This window comes from Saimiri boliviensis, chromosome 14, assembly GCF_048565385.1.
Source record: "Saimiri boliviensis isolate mSaiBol1 chromosome 14, mSaiBol1.pri, whole genome shotgun sequence".
In the NCBI taxonomy this organism is placed as follows: Eukaryota; Metazoa; Chordata; class Mammalia; order Primates; family Cebidae; genus Saimiri; species Saimiri boliviensis.
In genome coordinates, this window is record NC_133462.1 from 19,960,675 (window position 1) to 19,980,467 (window position 19,793).

Genomic DNA, 19,793 nt, shown 5'->3' on the forward strand with positions numbered 1-19,793 from the left:
TGGAAGACTGAGAACCGGGAAGATGACAGTAGTGGCATTAATTTTTTTAATCTCCCAAAATCACCACCTAAGAAAAACATCAACCAGACAGCAAAACCCAAACTTACAGACAACATTTATAGCAAAACTCAGTAACAAAATATTCCCATCACCCTCAAAATACAAGTGTGTGGGACAAACCACCACCAGTCACAAGACCTACATATCATCAGTATGCATGTGGGAGACAGAGAAGCAATTAGGCAACTGACAGACCCAGCAGCAGGGTAATTCCAAAGCAGCCAACAGGTGTTCATTGGAAAGCACACTGGGCCAAACTGAACAGCAGCTGAAACGGAGGGTTTCATCCACCCCAACAATGCTTGCGTGCAAGGGGTAAGGCCTAAAGGGACCGGAGAAAATCCTGTGAACTCTCAAACTGAGCTGCCAGGCCTCCCCTTCAGGACAAAGCCCCATACTGAAGAGAAACTGCTGAGAGTAGAAACAAAATTTATCAATAACAACAGGGACAGAAGAAATAAACAGGAGATTCAGATTAAAGGAGAGACATAACACATAAAGAGGACCATAAAAAAGGAAGTATCAGAAAGCAGGCTGACATACACTATACAAGTAACAGAAGCATGTAATCCTAGCACTTTGGGAGGCTGAGGCAGGAGGATTGCTTGAGCCCGAGTTTAAGACAAGCCTGGGCAGCACAGTGAGACCGCATCTCTTTCAAAAATAAAAAATTAGCCGGGCATTGTAGTGCATGCCTATGGTCCTAGCTACTCAGTAGGCTGAGGCAGGAGGATTGCTTGTGCCTACAAGGTTGAAGCTTCAGTGAGCTGTGATCGTGCCACTGAAATCCAGCCTAGGCAACACAGTGAGAAACTCTTTGAAAAAGAAACAAAACAAAACAAAACAGGCCATCCTGTCCCCCGCGCCAAAAAAAACCAGAAGACAAGAGTTCTCTCTTGTGCAGTTGGATAAACCGTCCTTAAGCACACCAACTTCTAAAATTTCAGAAAAACTGGTATCGCATAAAAATGAACAACAGGAAAGGACCAAGGTCAAATCCAACAGTTACTCTTAAAAAAAAGCACACCAGACTTTGGGAGGCCGAGGCGGGTGGATCACGAGGTCAAGAGATCGAGACCATCCTGGTCAACATGGTGAAACCCCGTCTCTACTAAAAATACTAAAAAAAATTAGCTGGGCATGGTGGCGTGTGCCTGTAATCCCAGCTACTCAGGAGGCTGAGGCAGGAGAATAGCCTGAACCCAGGAGGCGGAGGTTGTGGTGAGCCGAGATCGCGCCATTGCACTCCAGCCTGGGTAACAAGAGCGAAATTCCGTCTCAAAAAAAAAAAAAAAAAAAAGAAATATTCAGGTCAGCGTGGTGGCTCATGCCTATAATCCTAGCACTTTGGGAAGCTGAGGCGGGTGCACTGCCTGAGCACAGGAGTTCGAGACCAGCCTGGGCAACATGGTGAAACCCTGTCTCTACTAAAATACAAGAAATTCACCAGGTATGGTGACATGTGCCTGTAATCCCAGCTATTCTAGAGACTGAGGCATGGGAATTGCTTGAACCTGGGAAGTGGAGGTTGCAGTAAACCAAGATTGTGTCACTGCATTCCAGCCTGGGTGTCGAGCAAGACCCCACCAAAAAAAAAAAGAAAGACAGAAAGAAAAGAAATACTCAGAACAGGGAAGTCCATAAAGACAGAAGCAGATTAGTCATTTCCAGGGATGGGAGGAGTGGGAAATAGGGAGGACTGCTTAACAGATACAGAATTTTTTTGGGGGAGGGGTGGGTGATGAAAATGTTCTGAAACTAGAGTAGTGATGGCTGCATGACATTGTAAGTGTACTAAATGCCACCAAATAGTACACTTTAAAATAGATGAAATGGTAAATTTTATGCCATGTATATTTTGCCCCTACATACATATACATATATATATAAATTCCCTATTCCAAAATAAATGGGGTTCGAAAGGGAGAGAATATAGTATATAATGGCTACATATTCAGATCCTGTAGATATAGTAAAATTATTTTAAAAATTGGACAGAATAGAGAAAATATATACAATACAATTGTTTTAACTGTCTTCAGAATTGAATAGTTGTCATTTTCAGATTGTTGTTTTTTTTTTTTTTTTGAGACGGAGTTTCGCTCTTGTTACCCAGGCTGGAGTGCAATGGCGCGATCTCGGCTCACCGCAACCTCCGCCTCCTGGGTTCAGGCAATTCTCCTGCCTCAGCCTCCTAAGTAGTTGGGATTACAGGCACGAGCCACCACGCCCAGCTAGTTTTTTGTATTTTTAGTAGAGACGGGGTTTCACCTTGTTGACCAGGATGGTCTCGATCTCTCGACCTCGTGATCCACCCGCCTCGGCCTCCCAAAGTGCTGGGATTACAGGCTTGAGCCACCGCGCCCGGCCTTCAGATTGTTGTTATGTATAATGTGGGAAAAAGCAAATGAGTTACTGGGGATATTCAAATTCCACCATCCCCTGTGTCCTTAAGAACTAGGCTCTGGAAGCATCAACTCAATAGCTATGAGGATCCCTGACACTCAGCCTGTGATTCTGAAATCCCAATTTGTACTAAAAAAATATACATGTCTTTTCTTTTTTTTTTTTGAGATATAGTTTTTGCTTGTTGCCCAGGCTGGGGTGCAATGGCGCAGTCTTGGCTCACTGCAACCTCTACCTCCTGGGTTCAAGCAATTCTCCTGCCTCAGCCTCCTGAGTAACTGGGATTACAGGCATGTGCCATCACGCCCAGCTAATTTTGTATTTTTAGTAGAGACAGGGTTTCTCCATGTTGGTCAGGATGGTCTTGATCTCTTGACCTTGTCATCTGCCCACCTCAGCCTCTCAAAGTGCTGGGATTACAAGTGTGAGCCACCAAGCCCGGCCAATTTCTTGCATTATTAGTAGAGATGGGGTTTCACCATCTTGGCCAGGATGGTCTTAAACTCCTGACCTCGTGATCCACCCACCTGGGCCTCCCAAAGTGCTGGGATTACATTGCACCAGGCCTGACTGGCTAATTTTAAAAAATTAGTTGTAGAGATGGGATCTTATGTTGCCCAAGCTGGTCTCAATCTCCTGGGTTCAACTGATCCTCCCGCCTTAGCCTCCCAAAGTGCTGGGATTACAGGTGTGAGCCACCATGACCCGCCTTCAACTTTAAAACAAAACAAAACAGTGAAATACATAAACATCCTCCACAGCAAAGCTCTCTGTGCCAGTGCATGTTCCTCCTGTAGGGCCTCTGCTTGTGGTTCTCCCCAGCAGTTGTAGGACTTATTCCTCAACTTCCTGCAGGTCCCAGCTCAAATGTCATGTCCTCAGGGAGGTCTTCCCTGATCTTGCTCCTCTCTAGAATACCATCTGGATTTCCCTTCCCTGCCTCATTTTTCTTCAGAGAGTTACTGCTGCTTGGCATATTATTCACCAATGATGTTTCTAGGTTTCCTTTCCCACCCACATGTGAGCTCATTAAGGACAGGGTTTTGGTCTGTGTCCTCAGCACCTAGGACAGGGCCTGATGCATAGGAGGGGATCAATGAGTATCTTCTGAAGGAATTACTGAATGGGTTCCCAAACTCTGTGGGGAACTGTGCAGAGGCTGAGCAGGGGCAGAGAGACGGAGGGGCTCACCTCCACATTCCAGACGTAAGAGCTGTGGAAGAGCTCTGACCACACCTTGCCCACTCTGTTGATGTCTTTGATGTCCCAAATGTAGATGCTGTGGTCCTTATACACGCAGGACAGCCACTGGTGGATGGGGTCGAAGGTCAGTGCCACTGTATCTGGGTAGACTGCTTCTGCCTTCCTGTGGAAGAGGAAGCTAACAAGACCACATGGGTCATCAATCGCCATCACCGTCACTGAGTAGTGACAGCCACCTCTAGTGACAGTGGAGCTGCCTCCCCAGCAATGCCATCCCTCATGGTGCTTGTGGCCATGCATCTCTCCTGCTCCAATTCCACTTCTCCCCTTTCCCTCTTCCTCTGCTTTGCTTCTCATGTAGAGGATACAAACTGGAAGCTTCTGCCTGGCCCTGAGAACAACTGGGTTTTTGATTCCTATGAACATTTCTCTCCCATCATTTCACCCAATCCAAGCTCCTGCTCTCTAAGCATAGAAAGATAATAAGCATATATTTAGGCCCCACCTCTTCTTGGCCTCACCAACACATGATAAAAAAACCCATGTCCTAAGGAGGCTGGGGAGCTGCCCCTTGGCCTGGGGTCTCCCTACAAAGGCTACAGTTTACTGAGCATTTATACTGTGCTAGCCAAGCGTTTTAGCTGCAACAAACTCTCACGACTATGGTAAGAGGTAGGTACTACATTTTACACATGAGAAAATGGAAGCACAGGAAGGTATAGTCACCTTCTCGAGGTCACACAGCACAACAGAAGGCAGCAGAGTGGCCAACCTTGCTACTCAATGCAACACTGCCTGTGAGTTGTTCACCCCTCCTTTCCTTCATGACACCCAGTTCCCCTGTTCAGGCTCTGTTGTGGAAAACGCACCCAAGAGTTAATATCCAGAAATCCACAAAGAGGCAGACCTAGATACCCGGCACCCGCTGGTTAGGTAGCCCCTGATTCCATAAAACAGACTTGCAACAAAGGGGAAGACAAGCCACAGCCTACTGCTTCCATCCACTCTTGATACAGCAGCCAAGGGACCTAACATGTAAGGCCTGGTCACTTACTCCAATGTCTGAAACCCCCAGCAGCTGCCCACAGACCTGAGGCTAGACTACAGGTGCCCCACGCTGGCCTCGTCTCCCACCATCCTCCCCTGGCATACTGGGCTCTGCCCACACAGTCCCTTACTATTCCTGCAACATGACAAGCACAGTGGGGGGTCACCTCTACTGCTGGGACCCAGCTCTGCACACACCTATAAGCAGCTCCTTCTCACCAGACACCCAATCAGCACAGTCTACCCTCGGCATTCCCAAAGCACTGATGCCGACCTGAAATGATCTTTTTTGTGTACTTGCTTATCATTGAGCCCCCCTGCTAGACTGCACAGAGGCAGCGATTTTGCTGCTTCATTATAGGTGTGTCTTGCTTCCAGCCCAGGGCTGGCACTTAGCAGCTGCTTAGTAGGGGTCAGCCATGTGGCTGGAAACACTTCACCACATTCACACCTGCTCCGCACTGTTCTTCACCACACTGACTGCTGTCTGAAATTATACTGTTTATTCCTTTGTTTTCTCACTGACTGTTTCTTCCCCCACACAGCCTTACTTCTCACTGTGAAGCTTGCCTCAGAAGGGAAGGACTTTTCTGCTTTGTAATACCCAGCGCTGAGAGTCATGATGGGTATTTGTGGAATGGACAGACAGATGAATGGATCTGGAAGCATGGATGAATGCCAGCAGAGAGACTCTGGTTGGGCCCCTCCAGTTCCCTCTCCCTGTAGGGCAGTACCTGGGCTCCAGTCCTTGTGCCACATCTACCCCAAGGTAGTGCGGCTTGGGCAGGTTGGCAAGGTAGTGCAGGCTGTGGGCCTGGAAGATGCGGACTATCCCATCTGTGCAGCCACAGAAGATGAGCTCCTGGCTGACACAGAGGCAGGAAGACAGGGAGACCTGTGGAGGCAAAGGGGACCCCAGTGGATTTAGTGCTTCACGTGGTCTGGCCCAGGGACATGGGGACTGACAGAGCAGCCTTAGGCCTCCAGAGAAGACTTACAGTTCCTTGGGTCTAAGACACCCATTTTAGCATATTTTAAGATTTTTGAGGCCGGGCGCGGTGGCTCACGCCTGTAATCCCAGCACTTTGGGAGGCCGAGGCGGGTGGATCACGAGGTCAAGAGATCGAGACCATCCTGGTCAACATGGTGAAACCCCGTCTCTACTAAAAATACAAAAAAACTAGCTGGGCATGGTGGTGCGTGCCTGTAATCCCAGCTACTCAGGAGGCTGAGGCAGGAGAATTGCCTGAACCCAGGAGGCGGAGGTTGCGGTGAGCCGAGATCGCGCCATTGCACTCCAGCCTGGGTAATAAGAGCGAAAACTCCGTCTCAAAAAAAAAAAAAAAAAAAAAGATTTTTGAAATCAGAATGTAACATATGGCCACTATTGAAAGACATAGGCCAGCAGTCAGACAGAAGCGTGAACAGGGACAGAGTTGTCACTGCTGTCTACAGGGAAACGTAGCTGTGAATGGAAAATAGCTGTTCAGCAGACTGCAACTTCAGTTAAGTCACTTGCAGTAATAGGGTTGAATTTTAGGCTTAAATCTTATTCCCTATTGCTTCCAAACAACTTCATAAAGACTATACTCCAAAGCGGTACAGAAAAAAGTTACAGTATCTAGGAAGGCTGTCTGTTCTATCAGGAAATGCTAGACCTCTAGACACCGCTTAAAGGAGTTTTTCCAAATCTACAAGGACTTAATTTATGAGTCATTTAGTGCTGAGGAATTAAACATCTATCTATTGAGAGCTTTTCACTTGGTTGAAAGAGACAAAATGAGGTTTGACCAACTAGGAAAGAGATAAAACTTGGAACCCCTCCATGTGCCATTAACCTCAAAGGTGATCTCCAGAGTGAGTCACAAAGGCAGGACAGAACAGGAGAGAAAACCACAATGCCCCAGCTGATAGCCAAATGGGCAACTGATTCCAGATGGGAAAACAGCTTGGACTCAAACCTTCAGATACTAAAGGAAAGGAGCTCTGCAATGTATCAATAGATTATGCTTTAGTTTAAAAGTTTATGGCCAGGCACAGTTGCTCATGCCTATAATTCCAGCACTTCAGGAGGCCAAGACGAGTGGATCATTGAAGGTCAGACCAGCCTGGCTAACATGGTAAAACCCTGTCTCTACTAAAAATTCAAAAATTAGCCGAGGCGGGTGACAGGTGCCTATGATCCAGGCTGCTTGGGAGGCTGAGGCAGGAGAATTGCTCGAACCTGGGAGGTGGAGGTTGCAGTGAGCCAAGATTGCGCCACTGCACTCCAGCCTGGGCAACAGAGTGAGACTCCTTTTCAAAAAAATAAAAGTAAAAATAAATAAAAGTTTGCATATTTTGTGTAGTCTTTTTTGACTAAAAAATTATTAAACTAATGTTATCTCTGATTTTTTTAAAAATGTAGTCCTCTACCAGCCAAGAGTGCTCAACTGAGAAGAGAAATGTACAGCAGATCAAATAGTGATGGGAAAACAACTGTCACCTTGAGCCCATTTCAGGGTACCAAGCACTGTGCTCACTGCCTTGCCTATATTATCTCACCAGACTTCCTTATCAGCTTTACGGGGAGGGCAGCAGTACTCCCATTTTACAGATGTGGAACCGAAGCTCAGAGGGGAAGTCATTCACCACTAGTCATATAAGCAGAACCTGTGTGGTCAATACTGATGAGCAGCAAAGACTCTGTCCCACTGATGGCAGAGAGGGAGGGTGGTACCTTGAGGTTGATCCACTTCTCCAGCACCCTCTTCTCATTGAACTGGCAAAGGAGGCCTGAGTAGGACACACAGAAGGTACTGCCCGCCATCCGGCCCCGACCACAGGCCACACCACAGAAAATGTTGTTGTGCAGCTCGCCCAGTATGCCTGAGCGCCCAACAAGGGGTACTGTGCCCGTCACCTGGAGACACAGAGGGCACAGTGAGATACTGTCCACACAGCTGAGCCCAAACAGGGCCACGATGGGCCCTGCATGACCAGATGATAGGACACATCTAAACAGGAGAACCCTAAGAAGCTCTTCTAAATGGAGGAGAAGGAAAGAAAACAGTAGAGCCCTGCCCCTCTGGTTAGAGGGGCTGGACAGCAGCAGTCCAACAATGAGAGCTGGTCCCAGGGTCAGGGGGTTCCTGACAGGGCCTGTGCATCAGCACCCTGAGAGTAGGTCCAGAAGCAGCAGCTGGGCCCTTGAGATGCCAAATGGTCCGAGACCACTGCCCCCAAATCTCAGGGAGAAACGGGAGCCCATGCTGCCACCGATGGTGACTCCCTCAGGGCCTGGCTGAAAGGGCAGGGACAGAAACTCACCTTTGTCTCAGTGGAGACTTCCAAGAACCAGAACCTCACATGCCGGTTCCCAACAGTGACAAAATAGCTGCTGTCCTCTGAGAAGGAGAGAGCAATGACTCTACAAGATACCTTGTTGGAGGCCACCACGATGTCTTTCTGGAAAAATAAGCACAGAGAAGCTCATGCCAGCACTCATTCCATTGAACTATCGGTGCCCTTGCTCTCAGCCTGGACCTCCCTGCTCATCCCCGCTTCAAGTCTGTCTTCCTGGGACCCTACAGAGAGCTGCTGTTTGGGGAAACCTATGTGGGGCACTCTGCCCATTCCTCAGCAACAAAGGAGGGGACAGAGGCTTGGAAAGGTCCCCATGTGAGAATATGTTCCAGAATTCTCCCCAAGGGTCTAAGCTCTGCAACCCACACACAGTGTTGGGGACAGTCATGGCTGGGATGTAAGGATGACACAACCTCTGGCTGTCACAGATAGGGCTCTTGCTCTGGGCCTTGCTCTGAGTCCTTCACAGGATAACTCACAGAATTTTGTCAGTGGCCCCATGAGGGAGGTGCTTCTCCACAATGCTGCCAGGCTCAGAGGCAGAGATGTCATGTGTTCAACTCAAGGTCACACAGTGGGCTATGGGCAGAGCCAGGACTTGGTACCCACTTCTGCTGGCTCCACAGCTGTTCCAAAGCCCAGCCTTCCAGTGCTTATCAACTCACTGAAGTCTCACAACTCAACAAGGTAAGTACTACTATATCTTCTAACAAAGGAGAAAAAAGACTCGCAGAGATGTTAAGTCACTCGCCTAAGGTCACAGCTGGTCAATACAAAAATATTTATAATTCTTCTAGCTGGGAGCCTGTCTTGTGCCCTACAATAAGGGATCAGCATGCAGCAGGTGCTCAATAGCTGTCATCTGTTGGGTGAGTGGGCATTTTACTACATTCTCTCATATAGCTCTCCCAGTGCCTGAGACACAGGATGCTCTGGCAGCCGGCTGCCTGCCACATGCCCACTGGTCAGCTCTTACCTTCCAGTCCCAGACGTTGAGCACCATGTCATGTTGGTAGCCCATGGACACGATGTGTTTCATATTGGGCGAGAAGGCCACACAGGCCACACCATACTTGTGGCCTAGCATCTCCGCCACCTGATTTTTCTCCTCCACATCCCAGATGCGCACGGCAGGCCTGTGTCCATTCTAGGAAAAGTGGGATCATTACTGCTGCTAGACTCTGTACCAGGCAAGGCTAGAGGGGTTGTCAAGGCTGAAGATGGCACTGCCACAGGCTGTGCCCAAAAGCCACCTCCCTCATCTGCCACTGGGCTGTTCTGGCCCAGGAAGGAGCTATTTCAGCGACTCCCAGGCCTGCTGGGAGCAGAAGGAATGACCCCCCAAGGCCCCCCAGGCCCCCACTCCCACTCAATCATGATCATGACTCACCTCCCCTGTCACTATGTACTTCCCATCAGGGGAGAAGGCCAGAGCACTCAGAGACTTCCTGCGGATAAGGAAAAGAGCTGATCACTGGTTCCACTGAGGGTGGGCAGCCAGATCCCATCCTGGTGACTCCCATAGCACTCTGCCCTCTTCTGCCTCCCAAGCCTTGGAAGAGGCCAGGAGGGGTGAGCTCAAGCAGCTCCCACAAAACCAGTGCTGCTGGCGTGTCCAGCACAGCACACAGAGAAATGGGGGTAAAAGCAAAGGCCCCTTTCACCCTGAGACACCAAACCCAAATGGGGTAGACACTGTATGAGGACTCTGCTTTCTTCTCCTTCTACCACAGTGGTTACCCTAAGATCCCACCCACCCTACAACACTGGGAAATAGAGATGCAGGAGATGGTACAGGCCTGGCCTAACTCAAGGGGTGGTGCTGATGGGAGGACCCTGGCAGGCATCATATCAAGGGAGCCTTGCAGCGTGTGCTCCACTGCTAAATGCTGAAGGTGTTCTGGAAAATCCATAAACAACCAAAACGTTTCTGATACTCCTAGCTAGCCTGCACAAGGACTGAATGAGCAGGCCAGCTAGTATGTTTTTGGCAGCAAGATTCACAGAATCAGACAGAATGGTTTCCTTCTTCTCCTCCCTTTCTTTTAATCTTATTTTTACCTTGTTCCTTAACAATCTAATAATTGTTTCCCTATGTGAGATGGTAAATTAGCGTGCAGATAACTAAGTAAATGCCTCTAAGTGAGACTCTGGCAACTTTAAGGAGTATTCATCATCAAGTCAACCTGTTTCCCGGGCTTCCTGTAGCTCCTTACTCCAGCAAACAGGGCAAGCTGCCTCCTGGATATCCACTTGCCTCTCTTTCCTCACTGACATGAGCCCACTTTTATGCTTGCAGCTACACAGATATAGCTCTATGACTTAGTCTGGCCAATGAGAAATAAACTGACATGCTGTGTGGACTTCCTGAAATGCCCCTCAAAGGGAACCCTTTGGCCCTGCTTCCTACCAGTTTTCCTCCTGAAATAAGCACACAACAGCCAGAACTCCATCTTGGGCCATGAATTGACTTCAAGACCAGAAGCCTCACAATAAATGAGGCAGAGCAGCAGGAGAGAAGGAATGGGGCCGGGAATGGTGCCTCATGCCTGTAATCCCAGCACTTTGGGAGGCAGAGGTAGGTGGTCAGGAGTTTGTGACCAGCCTGGTCAACATGCTGAAACCCCATCTCTACTAAAAATACAAAAATAGCCGGGCATGGTGGTGGGTGCCTATAATCCCAGCTACTTGGGAGGCTGAGGCAGGAGAATCATTTGAACATGGGAGACAAAGGTTGCAGTGAGAGGAGATTGTGCCATTACACTCCAGTCTGTGTGACAGAGTGAGACTCTGCCTCCAGGAAAAAAAAAAAAAAGTAGCCAGGTATGGTGGCACGTGCCTGTAGTCCCAGCTACTTAGGAGGCTGAGGCAGGAAAATCGCTTGCATCTGGGAGGTGGAGGTTGCAGTGAGCCAAGATTGAGCCACTGCACTCCAGAATGGGCAACAGAGCAAGACTCTGTGTCAAAAAAAAAAAAACAAAAAAAAAGGAGTGGGGTCCCTGGTGACCAGAGACACTGACTCTGGGCTGCCCACCTCTGGACATGCAGGAAGAGCATGCCCTTGGGTTTTGAGCCACGCTGTGAGGGGTTTCTGTTGTCTGTAGCTGCCCCTAACCTGTTGCATGCCCTGACCTTGTGCCTGGCCCTTTGACAAATGCTGTGTGGCTATCACTGCACTGATTCCTCATGCATGCTTCACCGAGTCAGGGCTCTCATAAGCCAACTTTGCAGATGACGTGACTGCAACAAAGGGAAGTCGACTGCCTGCAGTTACCTAACCAGACATGGCAGAGCCCCAACCTCTAAGCCAGTAGTTCTCAGTCCTGGCTGCACATTAGAATTCCCTGGGGAGCATCTAAAACATGTCAAAGCCTAAGATTAGTTGAGTGAAAGTTTCGTGAGGAACAGGGTAGCTTTGCTCAGTCTCAGAAAAGATGTCCCCAGAATACTTGCTAGTGACAAAGGGAAAAAGACAGTCTTGGAAGTGGAGGAATCTGGCAGGCACTATCTTGGCAAATTGCTCCCAGTCAACAAAACCGGTCTCGGGAGACCTCCTGAGAGGAGGCACCAAGAAAACACAGTACCCTTCTGGTCTATTCCTGTCAAAGATGCAGAAGCTGAGTCTACCTGGGAGGAGGCATCGGACAAACCCAAATGCTGGGACACTCTACAAAATACCATGTCTACAATCCTCAAAAGCATCAAGTTCCTGAAAGTCGAGAAAAGACAGAAGAGTCATGTCAGCCTGAAGGAGACTGAGGTGACAACTCAATGCAATGTGTGGTTCCACACAGAATCCTCTGATCATAAACGACAATTGTGGGACAATGGCTGACTCCTGAATGGAGCCATCTGTGGAGTGCATGGGAGTGATGCACCCATTTTCATTTCCTGATTTTGCTGGATGTATAACAGTTTGGAAGGACTGTCACATTTTTTTTGTAGGAAATACACATTGACGTATTTATTTTATTTTACTTTATTTTTTTTGAGAGGAAGTCTTGCTCTGCTGCCCAGGCTGGAGTGCAGTAAGCGATATTGGCTCACTGCAACCTCTCCCTCCCGGGTTCAGGCGATTCTCCTGCCTCAGCCTCCTGAGTAGCTGGATTACAGGCACCCACCACCACCCCAGGCAAATTTTTGTATTTTTAGTAGAGACAGGGTTTTCCTACGTTGCCCAGGCTGGTCTCAAACTCCTGACCTCAAGTGATCCTCCTGCCTCCAAGGCCTCCCAAAGTGCTGAGATTACAGGTGTGAGCCACCACACCCAGCCTGAAGTATTTAGCTATATAAGGGCATTAGGTCTACAACTGATTCTCATAGTTCAGAACAATTGAATATGTATATAGACAACATTTGGCTAGGCGCGGTGGCTCCCACCTGTAATTTAGCACTTTGGGAGGCCGAGGAGGGCACATTGCCTAAGCTCAGGAGTTCAACACCACATTTGGCAACATGGTGCACCCTGTCTCCACTAAAACACAAAAAATTAGCCAGGCATGGTGGCACACGCCTGTAGTCCCAGCTACTCAGGAGGCTGAGGCATGAGAATCGCTTGAACCTGGGAGACGGAGGTTGCAGTGAGCTGAGATTATGCCATTGCGCTCCAGGCTGGGCGACAGAGTAAGACTGCGGGGGGGAAAAAAAAAGCTAACATTTGGGAAATATGGAAAAAGTCTTTGTGCTATTCAAAGTCTGAAATTATTTCAATACAAAAAGTCTAAAAACTGCCAATGCCCAGGTTTCACTCCAGAACAACTGATTTGGCTTTCTCTTGGGGTGAGGCCCATGGGCTAGGTGATCCTGATATGCAGTTAGGGTGAAAACCGCCACACTGGCCACACCACCTCCTAACACAGACCCACAGGTGGTCAAGGGTGGGCACCTGCATGCCACCTACTACAGATCCAGGCTACCCAATCCACTGCCTACAGGTGAGAGGAACTGGCCACAGGAGCCTGACAAATGTCACTAAGCTCAGCCCATCACTGTCACAGGGGAATGTGGGCCCCAGAGGCCAGTATTTCTCACTTTTCCAAACAACAGGGACATTTGGATTTTTGTATTGAAAAACTTGAAATGTCCACTCATCCAACCTTTAAAACACACTGTGTCTGGCAAGTCTATGAGACTCTGGTTTGCTCTCCCAATTGAAGGTAGTTATTTTATTTCCAGTGGTTACCAAGGCTCTGAAAGAAGTGTCTCACCTGAGATTCCACAGTGAACAGACGCTTGAGCCAGGAGACTGGAACCCAGCTCTGCCCTTACCACCAGTGACAGAACCCACAGTTAGGAGCAAAAGGTCCAAAAAGCCACTTTCAAGAGGGAATGCAATTCTGCCATATAACAGGAACCTGATGTAGCTTAAAGACCGTATCACAGGAACCATAAGGGCAAAAGAAAACCCACTCCTTATCCAACCACCTGGAGAACTGGGCCAAAGGAGCTGAGCCTAAGCTATGTCAAGGCGGGACATGGGGTGCCTTCCAAAGGTCACAGCCCTATTGGGACCATATCCCCAGGGTAACACAAAGATCACTTAGCCCCAAGGCAGAGGAGTGGGCTCTTTCCCAATAAACTTACAGCTGAAGGGATCTTTCTAAAACCCAAATCACCGGGCGCGGTGGCTCAAGCCTGTAATCCCAGCACTTTGGGAGGCTGAGGCAGGTGGATCACGAGGTCAAGAGATCGAGACCATCCTGGTCAACATGGTGAAACCCCGTCTCTACTAAAAATACAAAAAATTAGCTGGGCATGGTGGCGCGTGCCTGTAATCCCAGCTACTCAGGAGGCTGAGGCAGGAGAATTGCTTGAATCCAGGAGGCGGAGGTTGCGGTGAGTCGAGATCGTGCTATTGCACTCCAGCCTGGGTAACAAGAGTGAAACTCTGTCTCAAAAAGAAAAAAAAACCTAAATCATGTTCAGTCTTTCTCTTAGGAAATGGCCATTAGGTCAGGCACGGTGGCTGACGCCTGTAATCCCAGCACTTTGGGAGGCTGAGGAGGGTAGATCATGAGGTCAAGAGATCAAGACCATCCTGGCCAACAGGGTGAAACCCCGTCTCTTTTTTTTTTTTTTGGGACGGAGTTTTGCTCTTGTTACCCAGGCTGGAGTGCAATGGCGCGATCTTGGCTCACCGCAACCTCCGCCTCCTGGGTTCAGGCAATTCTCCTGCCTCAGCCTCCTGAGTAGCTGGGATTACAGGCACGTGCCACCATGCCCAGCTGATTTTTTGTATTTTTAGTAGAGACGGGGTTTTACCATGTTGACCAGGATGGTCTCGATCTCTTGACCTCGTGATCCACCCACCTTGGCCTCCCAAAGTGCTGGGATTACAGGCGTGAGCCACCGTGCCCGGCCCTGAAACCCCGTCTCTTTGGAAAAAAAAAAAAAAAAAAAAAAAGCCATCAATGTGCCAGACACTGCTCTTTGGTGCTAGGGACACAGAAATGAACTCAGAGAAAGTCCCTGCTCTCAGAGCACTCATACTAATGAAGGGAGACCCACTGAGGAAATTGAACAACATATCAGAAGGGAGCAAATTTTGTGGAGAAAAGCAAAGCAGGGAATAGAGCTGCTGGAGGGCTGGAGGTGAAAAGCACATCCCTGGCCTGTGGCGCCCTCCTGTGGCTGCTCTCTGTACTCAGCATGCTATCCAGCCCCTCCCCAAGGCTACAAGGCCTGGGGGATGTGGCTTCTGCCTGTTGCAACCTCATCTCCCCTGCTTCCTTTCTCCAGGTACCCGGATCCCTGGCCACTTCTAAACCACCCAAGATTCTTAACCACTGCAGGGCCTTTGCCTTTGTTGTGCCCTCTGCCTGAAGCGCTCTCCCTACAGCTTCTTATGGGTCACCTCTCACTTCCTTCAGGCCTCAGACTTGGGGCAGCGTTCCCTGAGCCCTCTGATACGGCTTTTCTCCTATTCTCTGCCCACAAAGCTGCCCGAAGACATCCCCCATCATTTCCTCCATAGCACTGATTATGATCAGCCAGTAATTAGCGGACTGGTTTACAGTCTGTCTCACTCTAGCCAACAGAGATTCTTGTCTCCTCTGGTCACTGCTGTGTCCCGAGCACACAGAACAGCACCCAGCACAGAGCAGACACCCGGCAAATGCTGCTGAGCCAAGAGGTGAGTGAATGAGTAAGCACCTACCCATGAGTACCTCCAGGCTGTGTGGGGGAGGGGAGGGATGCTGAGCGTTTGTCTCACCCTTGCCCCCCACCTCAACCGTCCAGGCCTCAGCCTACCTGGCGGTGTTAAAGATGTGCTGCTGCTTGTTCTCCTTGGGGTCCAAAATCACCACCACACAGCTGCGGAGAAAGAGGAAAATACACTTCAACTGGAGGGAGTGTTGGGGTCCTGGGATAATTCTATTCCCACCAGAAAAGCCCACAAATAAACACGCTCCCTCTGCATAGATGGTCCTCTTTGGTCTCCTCCTCCTCCCCCTCCTCCAGGTGTTTCTGCTGAAAATTCTAGGACACTTAACATGACTATGTTCTTAAACAGAAACCAATATTTCCTCTGAGGTAATGTCTGTCAGGCCCTAGGCTAATAAAGACCTTAGGCTGGCTATAATACCAACACTTTGGGAGTGGGAGCGGGAGTGGGGGAATCACTTGAGCCCAGGAGTTTAAGACCAGCCTGGTCAATACAGTGAGATCTCATCTCTACTAAAAAAAACTGGCTGGCTGTGGTGGCATGTGCCTGTAGTCCCAGCTACTCGGGAGGCAGAGATGGCAGGATAGCTTGAGTACAGGAGGTTGAGGCTGTAGTGAGCTGTTATTCATACCACTGTACTCTAGCCTGGACAATACAGCCAGACCCTGTCTCAAAAAAAAAAAAAAAAAAAGGAGACAGAGAGAGAGATGTAATTGTTTTAAATCCTCACAACTGCCAGATCAGGTCAGGTCAGGACTCTGTTTTTTTTTTTTTTTGAGACGGAGTTTCGCTCTTGTTACCCAGGCTGGAGTGCAATGGCACCATCTCGGTTCACCGCAACCTCCGCTTCCTGGATTCAAGCAATTCTCCTGCCTCAGCCTCCTGAGTAGCTGGGATTACAGGCACGTGCCACCATGCCCAGCTAATTTTTTGTATTTTTAGTAGAGACGGGGTTTCACCATGTTGACCAGGATGGTCTCGATCTCTCGACCTCGTGATCCACCCGCCTCGGCCTCCCAAAGTGCTGGGATTACAGGCTTGAGCCACCGCGCCCGGCCAGGTCAGGACTCTTTTTTTTTTTTTTTTTTTTTTGAGGCGGAGTTTCGCTCTTGTTACCCAGGCTGGAGTGCAATGGCGCGATCTCGGCTCACCGCAACCTCCGCCTCCTGGGTTCAGGCAATTCTCCTGCCTCAGCCTCCTGAGTAGCTGGGATTACAGGCACGTGCCACCATGCCCAGCTAATTTTTTGTATTTTTAGTAGAGACGGGGTTTCACCATGTTGACCAGGATGGTCTCGATCTCTCGACCTCGTGATCCACCCGCCTCGGCCTCCCAAAGTGCTGGGATTACAGGCTTGAGCCACCGCGCCCGGCTTCAGGTCAGGACTCTTTAGGCCCATTTATAGATAAGGAAATAAACCCAGAGAGGGGATGTCCTTAGCACAGTGCCAGGCTACATGAGTATTTATGGAATGAACAGCTGTAGCATCTCCTTCAGTCCTCTCAACTAGGCAAGCAGAGGGGTCACTAGCTGTTTTACAGAGGCAGAGGAAGAGGCTCAGGAGCAGCATACACAACAGAGCTGTGACACAAATCCAGGTTACCTGACACCACAGTGTGGACTTTAACCACCTGTCTTTCCCAGAATCGCTGTCACCTCCCCGCTGTAGTCATAATAAAGGCTTTCACTGCACTCACTACATGCCAGGCACTGTTCTAGACAGAGTGTGGGCTATGGAATCCTCTCCACAGTCCTCAGAGGCAGGCCCCATTATCCACATTCTACAGGGGAAAAAGATGAGGCTCAGAGAGATTCACCGATGGCTTCAGGCTCTGAGCTCCAAATTCCCTAGCAACGATTAGACGCCAAAGCCTTCATCTGCTTACCCTGCCAGGTAGGCCACATGGCCTGTGCCAGGGTCACAGGTTAGGCCACTGCTGTTCTGGGCTGTGATGCCAAGCACCTTCTCGAGTGACACCTGCAAAGAAAAGGCCCAAGTCAGAGGCACCCACCCCAGCTGGCACCACATGGTGCAGCCGTCTTGGCTACCCATTCAGGTCCTGCTGCATTCAATGCCCATTCACTGAGCTGCTGTGGCCATGCCATCCACCAGCAGCTAACACTTGTTCTCTCAACATTCCATTGACAATACAATGCTAGGTGAAGAGCAGAGTGGTGAGGAGGAGAGACAAATTCCTGCCATTGTGGGATACCCTATGAGAGATTTCTACATCATTATTCTCATTTTACAGCCACATTCTGCTGCTGATGGGGATGGTGGACATAGAAAGGAAGCAGAACAAATATGTGAAATAAATGCCAAGTAATGACAGGTGCAAGAGAGAAGAATAAAGCAGATAAGGAGGTTAGGAGTGCAAAGGAAGTGGGAGAATGCCGCAGTGAGCAGGTGACCTGTGAGTAAGTTTCTAAATACTTGTTTTTTGAGATAGAGTCTTGCTTTGTTACCCAGGCTGGAGTGCAGTGGTGAGATCTTGGCTCACTGCAACCTCTGCCTTCCAGGTTTAAGTGATTCTCCTGTCTCAGCCTCCTGAGTAGCTGGGATTACAGGCTCATGCCACCATCCCTGGCTAATTTTTGTATTTTTAGTAAAGACAGGGTTCCACCATGTTGGCCAGGCTGGTCTTGAACTTCTGGCCTCAAGTGATCCGCCCGGATCCTCAAGTGACCTCGGCCCCCAAAGTGCTGGGATTACAGGTGGGAGCCAATGTGCCCAGCCTCTTAGTACTTTTATATGTATAAAAGACTTGAATCCTCACAACAGGCCAAGAAGGCACTATTATCACCCCTGTTTTACAGGTGAGGATTCTGAGGCCCAAGATCTTACATCTGTGAGTGGCCATGTTGATATGCAAACTCAGGCAGTCTGGCTCTAAGGCTAGCACTTTGGGCTGTACAGGAGAGACACAGGAGTGACCAAAGGTAGACAGTTTTCCCACATCAAATTCACAGTCCAGAAATTTGAGAGGTTTCAGCAAGTAAAAAAACACATGAACAGTAATATTTAAAATTTAAACAAAGCAAGCCAGACATGGTGGCTAATGCCTGTAATTCAGCACTTTGGGAGGCCGAGGAGGGTGGATCACGAGGTCAAGAGATCAAGACCAGACTAGCCAACATGGTGAAACCCCGTCTCTACTAAAAATACAAAAGTTAGCCAAGCATGGTGATGGGTGTCTGTAATCCCAGCTACTCAGGAGGCTAAGGCAGGAGAATCGCTTGAACCCAGGAGGCGGAGGTTGCAGTGAGCCAAGATCACGCCAGTGCACTCCATCCTAGGAAACAGAGCAAGACTCCATCTAAAAAAAAAAAAAAAAATTAAAGAAGATTGGGTGTGATGCCTCAGTCTGGAGTTCAAGACCAGCCTGACCAACATGGAGAAATCCTGTCTCTACTAAAAATGCAAAAAATTAGCCAGGTGTGGTGGTGCATGGCTGTAATCCTAGTTACTCAGGAGGCTGAGGCAGGAGAATCACTTGAACCTAGGAGATGGAGATTGCAGTGAGCCAAGATCGCATCATTGCACTCCAGCTTGGGCAACAGAGTGAGACTCTATCTCAAAAAAAAAAAAAAAAAAAACTAAACTAAACAAAATAGATGAGGAAACAGAGGCCAAGAGGGGTTACCCATCCAGGAAAGGGCAGTGTTAGGATCCCAATATAAACCACCAAGCAATGGCACTCATGTTATTTTATCTGTTGAGCAGCATTACCGAGCATTAGTATGAATGGTTACTTTTAGACTAGATCTTTGCAAGATCAATCAACACTGTGCTGTCAAACAAGAAAAATAAATATTACCCCAAATACACAGTAATAATATCAGTATTAGCTAACATTAACAGAGTACTTGCCGTGTGCCAGTGTTGTTCTAAGTGCCTAGGATGTGATCTCATTTAATCCTCACAAATACCCTACGAGAGATTTCTACATCATTATTGTCATTTTACAGATAAGAAAACTGAGGCACAGATAACTGCGTAACTCGGCAGGGCACAGCGGCTCTCACGCCTGTAATCCTAGCACTATGGTGCCACGCGCTTGTAGTTCCAGCTACTCGGGAGGCTTGAGGTGGGAGGATCACTTGATCCCAGGAAGGCTGAGACTGCACCGAGCTGAGATCACCCCGCTGCACTACAGCCTGCATGACAAAGTAAGATCCTATCTCAAAAAAAAAAAAAAAAAAAAAAGGAAGAAAAAGAAAAGTTTATAACCTGACAGGAAGACTAGGACTAAAGTTTAAGCTCAGGCTGCCTGCGTCCAGCCATACCATCAGCAGTCTGTGCTCTTAGCCACCTTGCTATGCCACCTCTCTGAATTTGCTATTGTTATTCTTATACACAGTTTAAGAGCTCATAAGGCACTTTCAGGAACATACAAGATAAAGGCTATGAAGTATAGGGTGCTTGGTGAGAGATGAAGGTGAGTGTCTCCTTAAGAATGGGGTTCGACGCCGCGTGCCCAGAGCTCTCAGCGCCGCTCCCAGCCACAGCCTCCCGCGTGCCTCGCTCAGCTCCAACATGGCAAAAATCTCCAGCCTCCCGGGCGTG

The 19,793-nt window shown here is 48.8% G+C and overlaps 1 protein-coding gene across 3 annotated transcripts in view; it reads right to left on the reverse strand.

Moving 5' to 3' along the window:
- WDR62 (WD repeat domain 62) overlaps positions 1–19,793 on the reverse strand; it is a 54,453-nt gene that overhangs the window by 31,623 nt on the left and 3,037 nt on the right. For all 3 annotated transcript variants that reach the window (XM_074386514.1, XM_010347965.3, XM_074386513.1), the window contains exons 2-9: positions 17,113–17,204; positions 15,313–15,375; positions 9,452–9,509; positions 9,038–9,208; positions 8,026–8,163; positions 7,436–7,618; positions 5,451–5,611; positions 3,658–3,847 (exon numbers count right to left, since the gene is read on the reverse strand). In XM_074386514.1, coding sequence (XP_074242615.1) covers positions 3,658–3,847; positions 5,451–5,611; positions 7,436–7,618; positions 8,026–8,163; positions 9,038–9,208; positions 9,452–9,509; positions 15,313–15,375; positions 17,113–17,204 — 1,056 coding nt within the window. The remainder of the gene's footprint in view (positions 1–3,657; positions 3,848–5,450; positions 5,612–7,435; positions 7,619–8,025; positions 8,164–9,037; positions 9,209–9,451; positions 9,510–15,312; positions 15,376–17,112; positions 17,205–19,793) is intronic.